The sequence below is a fragment of the Vanellus vanellus genome (genome assembly GCF_965231255.1).
Source record: "Vanellus vanellus genome assembly, chromosome: 2".
Classification (NCBI taxonomy): Eukaryota; Metazoa; Chordata; class Aves; order Charadriiformes; family Charadriidae; genus Vanellus; species Vanellus vanellus.
Window position 1 is genome coordinate 145,651,771 of NC_138906.1, and position 13,123 is coordinate 145,664,893.

The following is a 13,123-nucleotide window of genomic DNA, read 5'->3' on the forward strand; positions in this document are numbered from 1 at the left end:
TCTCTACTCAAACTCGGCTTGATATGAAACAAGCTAAAATTCTTTCCTTTTTGCTGTCTGACTTATTTAGTGATGTTTTCATTTGCGGGATGTTTTAGGAACCTGGGAAACTAAAATCAGTAACAGAGAGAAACGACAGCAGCGTAAGCGAGACAAGGTGCTGACCGATGGTGGCTCAGGAGAAACAAATCTCCAAGGGGTGGAAAATACAGTTACTGTATCCATTGAACAACTGATGCCTACACCATCACTTCTGGCTGGTCTCAGAAAAAATAAAGGTATGATCATTGATAGGTCTGTAAACATGATCTAGAAAGATAACTTTACTTGAATGCTTAAATAGTGACTCTGTTTTGGATGTACAGTAGGTGTAACTCTTGAGGAAATGTTTTCAGGCCATTTAAAGGTGGTACTCATGGTGCAAAACTCCCCCTTTTTTTGAGCCACACTATTGGGGAAGCTCAGGAGAGAACATTCTGGAGTAAGTGGCTGAGATGCTGGCCTCCACACCAGTGCTCTGTCAATACCTTCACAGCTGCATAGGCATATGTCCCCATTCCTTCACTTGTGCTCTGCTGACTCTGCCCTTTATGTTTCTGGAAACTTCCAAGGCACCCTCAGCACTGCTGCAGGCAGCACCAACTCCTTACCTTTTTGACCACTTCCCTGTGGGAAGGTTATGCCCATGAGTTCTCTTTACACATTATTCACGGCTTAACATTGAGACATATTTTCCAACATTGATTTAGTAGTACCTGTGCTAAAGCTGTTCATAGTGGTGGGGCACATCTGGCTGAGACTTGGTGATCAACTATGATAGCTAAGGTTTCAATAAGGAAATATAGGCTTTAGCTTCTATGGCTGCTACTGTTTAAGAAAAAAGTTGCATGCGCTGGTTTAAACTGTGTGTAGGCACAGGAATTCATATTTGGCTGCAACTATGAAAGGTTTAAGAAGCTAAAAGAATCTGAAGACAAACAGTTTAGCTTTCTGACATACTTCTAACCTACTGATACAGTTGGTGCTTTAATTAGAAGAAACTTGATGTTCTAGCAAAGTGGCAAAAAGACACGACCTAGCAGCTATCTGATATGCTGTAACAATATATTGAAATTTGCATGCCTTACCTAGTGTTTTTATTGAAGCTTGTTTGCATCTTGATTGACTGAAAGGTTCTTGTCCTTGAGGACTAGATCAGTTGTTTCCTATCTTCTTTTTTTTTTTTTTTTTCCTGTCCATTTACACACAAACAGCTTCACAAAATGGTAATTCCAACTGTCTACATACTCTGTGGCTAGCCATAACTACTGTAACCTCTCCAGCCAGGGTCCTTTATGCATCATATGTTCTTTTGTATCACCTTGTACCAGACTAATCTAAAAAGAGTTCATCTGTATCTAGTGTTTTCATGTTAAGGTAGGAGTTAAAAAAAGGTCTATATTTCTGAAATACTTAGAGCTGCCCTTTGCTTGAAAATGATAGGCTCTGTTTTAGATTTCTGCTTGGCATTCTTGGGGAAACTGCTAGAGTTCTTTGAAATCTGCAGTTACTTGATTTATAGGCCCCAAATCAGTTTTGATTCATTCTGTCCACAAAATAAACACAAATAATAAAATATCTTAATTTTATTCTTAAGTTTTTGGAAAATGTCTTAATTTACTTTGAGGTATTGATGGCTTTTTTCTTAAAATATCAGTGATGGGTACTCTTTTAGAAGATTTTTACAGGTGTTGCTATTTGAAAAAACTTACTTTAGCTCTGTTTCCTCTTCTTAATCAGGTGATGTGCTTCTGAATGCACAAGTTAGCAGCTCTAAGCCTGCAAAGGGGGAGTCGTCAATTCCACAAGGTAAAAGGCTTTCATTATTAGGCATCCTAATTAACTAGAAAAGTGTTTTACAGAAGTGAAAACACAAGTTGTCGGTGCAGGATTTTGTGGAGTTATTGATCTGGAACTTTATTATGCAGCTGGCTTTTATGGGTATGCAAATGTTATACTTCTAAGTTGCAGTTACTGCTTCATAGGTTGAAAACAGTCTCCTTTATATGTAGAAAAAGGATTCAGTGTCTAGAATTTTCAGCCAGATTACCTGTTACACAAATTGTTACTTACAACACAGTAAATCTTGTTCTCAAGCTCCACTTAAATTCTTTATGCTAGCTTTTCAGACTTGCTCACTTTCATGTGTTAATGAATTGAGCATTTGCTCAAAGAAGAGCTTAATATAGATAAGTGCAAAGAGCTCAGATACCAGTCCTGGTTATTGTAAAGCTTGCACTTGTTTAAGATTGTATACATGACTTACTCCATTGAGAGGCATACTTTAAATACATTTATATTTACTTACGTTCAAAATGAATGCATGTTTATAAATAAATATGCATGATGTTATATATGTCACATGTAATTGTTAATATTTGGCTGGTTTTAGACTGTGATTGATTAGTGAATCTTAGTGGTTTTCTGATAAGAGATATTGTTATAGTAATACTTGAAGTGAATTAGTTTGGCATAATGAAATCAAAATGGTTGTTTCTTACTCATAGCCAAAATCAGTGGTGTTGCTTTAATGAAAAGTATTCAGTGCAATTAAGCAAGCCAACAAATGAGTTATTAAAAGCACCCACATCCAGAAAGTGAACCACTTTCTACTTTTTGAGAACTTTACTTTGCATGCAAACTTCCTGGACCATGGCATAGAAGGAGGGAGCTGTGTTCTTCAGAGATGCATTATGGAAGGACAGGAGGCAATAACCAGGCTTCAGTAGGGGAAATTCTGACTGGCCATGAGGAAGAAAGCTCTTCATAAGATTGCCCAGAGATGCCTTGAGCTACCAGCCATTATGATTTCCAGAACTTGAGTAAAGTGGTATAATTTTGAAGTTAGCTGTGCTTTGAACAGAAAGTAGAGGAACTAGGTGACTTTCAGAGATCCCTTCCAGTCTTAGGTATTCTGCGAAATCTTACTAGTCACATAGAAGGTAAATATTTGTGACAGGAAAGTAGTATGATAAACACAGAATAATCAAGCTCCTGCTTCAGGACTTCTTGCAAGCTATCTTTTTGCAAGGTTGCACAAGACTTTTTCCGTCAGCTACACTTCAGTTTCTGTCTCTTTGCTATTTTTTTGTTGCCTTGCCCTAAGATGTCATATTACTCTTAAAGGACGTTGACTGACATGAGTGTTAGTGCTGTGGAGTCACATAGAGAAGGGGCAGTGTTTTCAGGTACAGCAATGGTCACTTTACAGATATCTATGCTGGAAATTATTTGTCGAAGAAAATCTAGGCACATCTCACCTAATCAATACCTTGCCAGTGAGGCCACCTTGAATATGGTATGTTCATGCTGCCTGAGCTATGAGTTCATTTAAGGACTGAAGTATTTGGTCTGTAGTTTTTGTTGGCATATGATACTGACTTACTCATGCATCAGGAGATGTAGATATTTCTTAATCGTTTATAAATGAGAAGTTTTTCTGGTGTTCACATTGCATGTATAAAAAGAGAGAGGATTTGATATACAGAGGCCTATGAGAAAGACTTGTGATATATATAGGAGGTCAGGCTGGGTGTACCAGATGACCATTAGCCTTTATGTTTTAGAGAGGCATAAATTAAAAATAATTTTTTAAAGTTTCTAATGATCTTTGTGTCTCAATGTACTACTGACTCCTCTTAAAGTACACATTAAACTTGCTATGACTAGTAATTCCTCAGCAGCGTAGACTGTTGCGGATAGACTTGTGGTCTTTTACCTTAATGTAACATAAAATGTATTGCTTATGAATTATTTTGAGGGTGTTATGATTTTTTTTTTTCGTCTTAACTTTTATGAATTCTGTAGTCGATATGATAGCTCTTTGCAAATTCTGTGTCATGTTTGGGAAGCTTTTTCTAATCCTTGGTCACTCCTTCCTGCCTAGAGAACTCCTGTGTACAGGTATGAAACAGAAATTATTCTCAATTGAGTACGTTAGGCTTTCCACAAATCATCAACATACTCTGTAAGAGAAATTACCTGGCAGTGTTGGAAGCACCTCCACTCCCTTTTATTTTTATTTTTTTGTGATCTAGCAGACTGGTTCACCAAGGTAGTAGCCCTATAAAGAAAGGGGCGCAGGAAGGAGAGTACAGTTTAGTACTGTTTTTTTCCTCACTCTTCAAGTTAGTAGACAGATGGTGCATATCATCTCAACTGGAAAATCAGCTGAGACAGAGCACCAGCTCTTCTATATCACACTGGTGTAGCAAAGCTGCTGTTCATTTGTACTCTTTTTTGTTATTAAGTCAATGTGCATGTAAGTAATACTTTAATTCTTCATCTAGTTCTTATTTTATATAATGCTTTCATTATGCTTGTATTTAAGTTTCTCCAGGATTGAGTGAAAGCCATACAGTAAATGGAGGAAGCTGGAATGAGAAGTCTGTAAAAATCTCCTCACAGATTGGTGTAGGGGAGGAGAAATGGACGTCTGTTCCCTCAGCTGCAGCTGGGAAGAGGAAGACTGAGACATCAGCGTGGAGCCAGGACACTGGAGATGCTAATGGAAATGGAAAGGACTGGGGTGTAACCCTAGTGGGCAGGCCCTGGAAAGAGCGTTCTTTGTTCACTCCTATTGGTAAGCTTTTCTGTAGAAAACTTGCTTCACTTAAGTATATTTTTACATAAGTATATTATTTTAGTAGTCAGTCTCTTAAATAGGTTTATGCTTATATATTAAAAAAAATGTTGGAGTAGTCTACTGAAATATGAACTAAGCAGGTAGTTTAAGTTCTAATGGTGTAACATCTAAGTCTCTGTTTACAGTTCAGCTGGGGTTTTGGAGTTTATCTGAAATAATTTTATTTCTGTGAAGGAATCAAATTTTTATATCACTTTCCTAAAATTCTGAAAGTAATTACTAAGTAATTTTGAAGTGTAACTTCTTTTTTTTTAATGAATGTCTTAACACTTATGACATTTGTTCTGTTGATCCAATACAATGGTTTTTGCAGATGTTTGTTTCAGCTCTTGTGACATTTAGTATTACACTGTTTTTCTTATTAGAAATTCTTTCTAGTCTTTTCCGCTGTTGTTTTTTGCCTCTATCACCTGTACTTGTACTATAATAATAATGACGAGAATTCTTCGTTTCTCTTTGGGCATCAATCTTCAATTTATTAGTAGATGCTGTAATATGGTCCTTCCCACTGTTCAGTCTGTGATCCTAGTCTCTTCCAGAAAGCAGTGTTCCTTTGCAGTCAGCGAAGTTGCTTTAGTCTAGACCTCTTGTGTCTTGCATATCGTGAAATGTGGTTCCTGAGGCTGGACCTGCTATACCGTTGGAAGCTTTACTATTGCCAAGTAGAGGCAAAGGGCTTTTTTCATATTCTAGTTAGCTGTATTCTGCTGTATGTTCTAATAAGGTAGTTCTCAGTCACTGTGACCAGCTGCATGTTGGTTTTGTTACTGAGCATACATCATGCCTGACTTGGCTGACTTGCTTCTGGTAAAATGACTAGTTTTGTAGATGGGGTGGAGTAGCGGTTGTCTTTTATGATGACTTTTGTAATGGTTTCAACGCAGTCTCTCACAGTATTATTGTATCCAAGTTAGGATGATTGAAAAACTGGTTAGGCTCAAAAGGTAGTGTTTCGTGAGTCATACTCTTCCTGGAGGCTGGTAACAAGGGGGATATCACAGGGTTCTACTTAAAGCTGTCCTATTTATTATCTTTATGAATGACCTGGAGGAGGCAACAGAGCGTTATGCACATCAGATTCCCAAACTACGCCAAACTTGAGTGGGGAACCAGTTTATACAGTCCAGATCAGGGGTGCCATCCAGAGGGACCTAAACTAACTGGAGGAATGGGCCAACAGGAACCTGAGGAATTTCAGCAAGGACAAATGTGAAATGCTGCACCTGGGTAGGAAGCACCCCTGGCTGGGGACTGACTGTCTGGAGAGCAGCTCTGTGGATGACGGGTCCTGGTATATGCCAAGCTAGACATGAGCCAGCCATAGGCCCCAGTAGCAAAGGACAACAACAGTATTCTGAGCTGTATTAACAGGAGTCAGTAAATTGGAGATAGTGATTATCCACTTGGATCACATCTGGAATACTCTGTCTGGTTTTGAGCACACTCCCCTCCAGTTAAATATAATTCTAAATAAAAGCTACTACTAGTTTTTATTTAGAATCACATTCTAACCAAATGTTTCTTTTGACACATAAGTGCCACTGATTATTTCTGCTTATTTTCGACCTTACATTTAACAGTCAAGTATATCTTAATTTTTAAGTACTATCTCCTACTTGTCAAAAATTGTTCTGAACTCACTTCTGTTCTTTAACATATGTACAGTTTGCCCCAAGCTAGGTTTCACCTACAGAGTAAATAAATATGCTTTTTAATAACTTAGTTGATTGCAATAATGGGAAGGAGAATAATAGTATGGGGCTTAAACCAGAATTTACTGTTGCTTTGTGAGAAGTTTATACATACAAAAGGCTGTAGAGGGAAGATGATCTTAGAAATCTTGAAATTTGTTTCAGACTCAGTGTTCATACAGTCACATCTCTATCAGCACTGATTGTCTGATGTAATAGGCAAAATAACGCCCTCAAGTTATGTGAAATGTTAACATGGCTGGAATGCCCACTGTTTTTCTGGCTCTATTCATAATTAAATAGCTAACTTTCTCAACATTGCCAGCAGTGTGAAGTTTTTTTCTTTTCCTTTTTCTTTTCCTTCCCCACAGCTGCTTGGAATGTGGATGCAAGGATTAATACCTCTGAACAGAATTCTACTTCTTTCTCTTCATTTGGATTAACTCCTGGAGTTTCTGGTATGTATGCCCTTCCAAAGATTTTTCCACTCTCTTCTAATCCACCAGGTAGAAATAAAATTTGCCAAGTGTTCTTTGAAAATAGTACTGGTAACTGGAAACAGGATGAAGAAAACATTTTATGAAAGCCTAGAAAGCTTTTTTGTTATGCTGAAATTATACAATAAAGTAACTAGTTTAAATTGATAATCAAAAGCTAGATTAGTAAGAAGGTGATACTTACTTAGCCTTCTTGTTTGTGCGTGGAATCTAAATAACGGACATAAGAGATTGCTCAGTGTTGCTATGCCTCAAGTTGAAGATCTGAAGATAGCTTTCTAGGAAAGCCTTGTTTACCCTGATCATCTACGAGATTTGTTATTTGATGGTTTGGATTTTCCCCTTCAAGGAACGGAAGACTACTTTCAAGATATATCCCATAGGCAGGATTTAAAGTCTTGAGTCTTTTGTCTATATGACAAGTGGGAAGGCTGAGCTCTGGGGTTTTCTTTTTTTGAAGGGTGAAATTGCTATAGAGTGCAAACCTGGCTTCATGTGTGTTAAACTACTGACATAAGTGCTACAGTGATTTATTATGCAATAAAGGGATCGTATGTCAGGTTTTCTGCTCTTGCTTGCTTACTCCAGTTATCTAACGAGCTTGGCACATCTATTTTCTTTTAGGAAGTAGTTGGCCAAGTGCTTATGCACTTAGGCTATGTTTACTTGTACTGCAATTTACAGTCTTTTAACTGTGGAACTCAAGCTCAGTGTCCTACAGCTCGCAAGTGCTTCCTTCTCTGTGCACATCTGAGCCAGGATAACAAAGAAGTTATAAATGCCAAGGTCTAATTTATCAGACTCTCTAAAGAACAGTTTGCTTAACGAAAACTTAACAGAAACCTTGTCTTAAAGAAATGAAGAAACAAAGTCTTAATGGTACAGAGCATTTTAATAAAATACCATTTCCCAGGAAGCCATTTGAATTGAAGTTCAGTCTCTAGGCTAAAACCTAAGAAAGTTTAGTTAATAAGGTGGGGCGAAAGACTGATCTGAGATTCATCTGCAAAACCACCATTCCAACTTTAATTGACAGAAGTGTGAAGACAGTGAAGTATATCGATCATCTTTGCAGCTTAGCCAACAATGTTGTAATGCAAAGTGACCACATGAATAAACATTTACTTCATTCTTGTGACTGGCTAGCAAAAAATGAGAACATGTCAAGTTTCCTGTCATCGGGGGATCTTTTGCAGAGGTGCTTATAAAATAGAGAGACCCACGTAGCTATGGTCCTATTTAAAATTCACTTCAGAAGTAAATCTTATCATAAAGTAATATTAATTTCTTTTAGTCTTGCAGTTAAGGTTTTGGGGTGTGGGTTGTTTTTTGGTTTTTTGTTTGTTTTTTTTTATAAAATGGTTTCTGTTTGCTGATGCCTTTTCTTAAAATAACGATGTTAGATGTCTAACACTTCCTGTTATCATGACTGGTATTTGCCTTAACTGTTGTTTTTCATGATGCTTTTATGTTCCTGAAACCTTTTACTTGAAATGAGAATTAGACTCTTAGTAATGAATAATTTAATTCCTATATCTGCAATGTAATTGATGAGGTTTCTTTCTACTACCCTTTTCTTTTAAGCTTCTCTCTGTAAGTGTTGTTATTGATATAGGGTAGTAATTTTACTACCCATAAAACTTCATTGTATTTTGCAGTTTGAGGAGACTACTGTAAGCTTTATAGAAGGCTGGTATTCACCCTTCTTATCTCTTATTTCTGTATTCTTTTCCAGACTTAATTTTGTCTTCCTCCTTCAGTTCCCTTATTTTCTGAATATATCTCATTTTCAAGAGCCTTGTCGTTTTCCTGTCCCATGCAGTCCTTAGGATCAGATGTCTTTTCGTTGAGCCTTCTGTCTTCCTTTTCTACTTCAATTGGAATTTCTTTACCCAAGAAAATCCAGGAAACTTGCTAACTTACAAGTGCAATTTTGTTTATTCCCTTTCAGGATCCAACAGTGAGTCAGTTTCTCAGGCTGGTACTTCTGATTTTCAGTGGGATTTGAGTCATGCTCAACCCCCGGTTGATGACGAATGGTCTGGGTTAAGTATGTTCCTCTAAAATGTTCATTAACAAAATTTTGTTAATTACCCTACTTTAAAGTGTGGTTACTTATACTAGCTACTTGTATTTGCCAGTTGTGAGAATCTGAAGAAAAACATGGAATGTTTCACTTCTGTAAAGCTAATTGACAGTTTGAAGAAAGCAGGAAGAAGTATTTTGAAAAATTATAATAGAAAATGGTTAATTTTTAGGAAAAATACTTGGATATTGAAACTCAGAAGTGAAAGGGATCATGCATTTTAATGTAGTTCTGGCTTTTGCTAGAAAACCTTGGTAATCAATTAAAACAGTCTTACTGCAAATGATGAGAAAAATCTACTGCAAGCCTGCAAAAGACACATTTCAGTCAGAGTTTGCTTTTACATGTCTGTACCTTACTGAAAACTTAATGTGATGCACAACGCCTGTATTCAGTCTACCTTACTTTCTCATTTAGCAAACATTAGGAAGTTCTTACACGTGTAGAAAGCATATGCAGGGTAGAAATTACTGAAATTACTTGGGAATTATAGTAAAACTGGTGTTTGCTCGTCCCTTTCCTGCCAATTTTAAGATATTCTTGTAGATCTTGCCAGAGTCTCTTCCTAAACAGGGCTGAGTATAATAAAGTTATGGCCATTCTTAAATATTTACTAGTGAAACTGTACCTGTGAAGAAAGCTTTCAGCCTTAAATTCAGCCTTAAAACTGCCTTGTAATATAAAGCTTTATTCAGTCAGATCTAAAAATCTTTAAGAAAAGCAGTTTAGTGTCTCTCATGAGCTGAAAAATTGGTCAAGAAATTGACCAGAAAAGGTGCCTTGCTTGGTACCTTCTCTCTAAGAACAACTTCTTGTTTAATGACTGCAAAAGTGGAATGGATAGATGCAGACCTTGATTCCACCACTTTTGGCATGACTGCTTTGATACCAGATCCTTTTGAAACTTAGCTTTTCTCTTTTATCTGGTTTAAGGATAAGGGAAGCACATTACTTTCAAATGATTAACTGAAATCAGTTTTATGTATTATCAAAAGCATAGTTTATTCACATTTCTAAGCATAGAATGTTTGTCTGTAGCTTCTGTTAATAGAGTAATTCAGTCATAGATATCAACTAATTGAAGTGTACGCTAATAGAAGTGTGGAAATTACAGATGTTTAGGCCAATGTCATACACAGATACACCTTATTGCGTTATCAGATTCAAGACAAGGAAATTAACTGTATGTACAATACTAGTAATTTAATTATTAATAAAAAAGAATGGATTTTTTTTTTCCTTTAAGCAGCTAGTGAGAGGGCAGTCTATAAACTGTAAAGTATTATGTTAGGTAGTAATTGTTTTCTCAAATGAGTAAATTTTAGTGTCCAAAGTGTAATTGAGGTAATACTTTTATATGAAAGCAAGAGGTAGATAAGTATTACAAGTAATCTTGAGGTCTCTTAGCGTATGTTTGGTTTCATAATGTTTGCCACTAATTGGGTTTATTACTGCTTTTCACTTTGACTTAATTTTCAAACGTTTAAACTGAATCTCACTGTGGTTGGCAGACCAAGTTTCCCTTTCCTCCTTCAATTTGGCATAGATTGAGGCTGAGAAGTATTTGTGATATTAATACAAGTGTGAAATGAAAGATGATCTTTTACAAGGTGTTCTGTTTTAAAATGGGCTTGCTGTAACTCTGCTAAACAGACAGTCTATGGCTTAGCTCTTCCCTTCAGGTATTTTTAATTTTTATAGAACTGATCCTTTAAATTTAATCATTCCTGCGTGACAACATAAATATGTGCCATCATAAAAGAACGATAGCAAAATGGAGTAGAGACTTAGAGTCTTAGAAAAAATGTTACTAAAAAATGTCAGTGTTACAAGATGACTCTTAGCTCAGTAAGATTTACACTTTCAGATATATCACTTGTAAAGGATTCTTACTAAGGTAAGACTGATCAGTGTTACAGTTCATCTTCATTTTTTTCACAAAATAGTAGGAAGGTTTAAGATAGAGAACAACTCTTAAAGTTGTCCCTCGTCACAAAGTCTAGAAAATGTATCTCAAAGTGCTTTAATTGCTTCTAGCTAGCTGCTGCTGTGACTAGTTTGTAATCGGATTGCTCTGTAAAATAACCAAGTCCTACTCGTTACTTACAAAAGTCTTCCACCTACCATTAAAATCTTTAAATTTTTCAGAAATATGGGACATGAATATTTATATCTTGATATCAGAAGTGGTTTTATGCATAGATTTTATTTTTTCATTTTTAAACTGTCAAAGAGCACCTTAAACTAAGGAGACATTCCTGAAAATCTTTTTAATCTTTGCAGATGGACTCTCTTCAGCTGATCCCACCTCTGATTGGAATGCACCAGCAGAAGAGTGGGGAAACTGGGTAGATGAAGAAAAAGTTGCTTCTGTTCCTCAACCTGAAGAGATATCTGATGTTCAGAAGGTAAAAGGTGATATTTAGCCCTTAGCTCCAAGACTTTGCCCTTACCACTGCTGTTTCTTAAAGCAATTTAAGGGTGATGATAAAGGTAATCTCTCATATCGTTTACACTGATAAGAGTAGCACAATTGTGTTTAATGTGTATACAGAGCAGGAAAATGCTGACTGTTACTATTGAGAAAATAGAAGCCACTTAGCTCCATGTCAAATCTTAGCGTCTCACCATAATGTAAGGATTATCTTATCATTGTAGACTGAGAGGATTTACATCTGTTCTCGTAAATACTTCTTAACACTATTTAATTTTCTGTATGAAAAACAACATTTCTGTGCCACCAGTACATGGTGCTCTGTTGCCTTTTTCATTCCCATCTCCTGCACCTATATTACCAGATAGCATGTAAAGAATGCAGTCTTCTGAAAATGAACTGAACAGATAAGATTGTGTTCATTTATACTTTTATATAAGATTAAATTCCTTACATTCTTGTTTAGTCTATAGAAGGCATGTTTCATTGTCATCTTAAATGCTAAATACCTTATATTCCTGTGTGAAGGCTTCAGATAATGAAAGAGAAAAAGCCGAGCCAATTCTTCAGAGTTCGACAAGTGGCAAATCCAAGAAAAAGAAGAAGAAAAAGAAGAAGCAGGGTGAAGAAGCTAACTCTCCTGCACAGGTAAATAGAACAAAATCTGGATAGTCAGAAAGGCAATTGTGAAGAAATCCCAAAATCACCTTATTTTGTGTATTGGTGTCTTAAGCAAAAATTATTTTGGGGAAATAATTTTCCTTATGGTATTAGATTGTCTAGTATTGTTTCTCTAGAGTTAAAGTAATACCTCTCTTACTAGTATTTCCTTTAATTTGAATTATTCTATGTTTGGCTTGTGTATACAACATAGCTTAGCTGGATTTATGGAAGGCATGAAATACGTGGAAAGTATTCATCCTGAATTTTTTATTTTCTATCAAATCAGGATTCTGTACTGTAGGGACTCCTCCTGTCCTTTGAAAGACAGCTGCCTTGGTGGACATAGCTATCTAGGAGAACAGGAGAAATTGAAGTTTTCTCTTAGGCTGTCTTAAAGGACAGTCTTACGAGAACATAGTGGTTTTCTGAAGTGGTGTCATAGTTTGATTTATATGAAAAGGTAAGTAGCAATGCTTCAAACTCAGTAGGTGGAGCTACTCTCTGAGTCAGATTTGAATGAGAGAAATAGTATTTGCAAACTGCGGATGGTTGGAATTTTCTGTTGCTTAAATAGCTTTTGAAGAATTACATTGAAACAGATTTGTTGTAAAAATAGCAAAAGCAGATTGCACTTCACTTGGCAATTGAATCATGTTTGAATAGATGAAAACAAGTACTTTCCTAATAGGAAGAAGCTTTTAATAGCTGATGATCAGAATACATCCTGCTTCTGCTTGTAGTGACAGCCATTCATTATTTACATTCTTTACAAAATGTTAAATAAATGCTCGGTTGAATCTGACTGGGTGAATTGGAGAAAGCAGGGGGGAAGCATTACTTCAGTCATTCTTGCTTCAGATTTGCTTTTTATGATTATCATGCTTTCAGTCTGAGATTTTATTAAAGCAATTTTAAAAGATTAAATTCCTATTACATAGAATTCTCTTAAAGTTGTCTGTGTTGAGGTGGACGCTTGTGTCAGTTTGCAGTGTTTCTTTTGAGGCAAATTCAAACTGAGGGTACTAGGACTGCAGCTTTTTTTTGTAATTGAAATCTGTCATGTTTTGG

General features: G+C 36.3%; 1 protein-coding gene across 1 annotated transcript in view; it reads left to right on the forward strand.

The window, feature by feature from the left end:
- Positions 1 to 13,123, forward strand: part of MTDH (metadherin) — a 35,473-nt gene that overhangs the window by 12,306 nt on the left and 10,044 nt on the right. Inside the window, exons 4-10 of the mRNA XM_082480002.1 lie at positions 99 to 278; positions 1,780 to 1,848; positions 4,370 to 4,621; positions 6,747 to 6,833; positions 8,824 to 8,922; positions 11,242 to 11,366; positions 11,921 to 12,040. Of these exons, the coding sequence (XP_082336128.1) occupies positions 99 to 278; positions 1,780 to 1,848; positions 4,370 to 4,621; positions 6,747 to 6,833; positions 8,824 to 8,922; positions 11,242 to 11,366; positions 11,921 to 12,040 (932 nt within the window). The remainder of the gene's footprint in view (positions 1 to 98; positions 279 to 1,779; positions 1,849 to 4,369; positions 4,622 to 6,746; positions 6,834 to 8,823; positions 8,923 to 11,241; positions 11,367 to 11,920; positions 12,041 to 13,123) is intronic.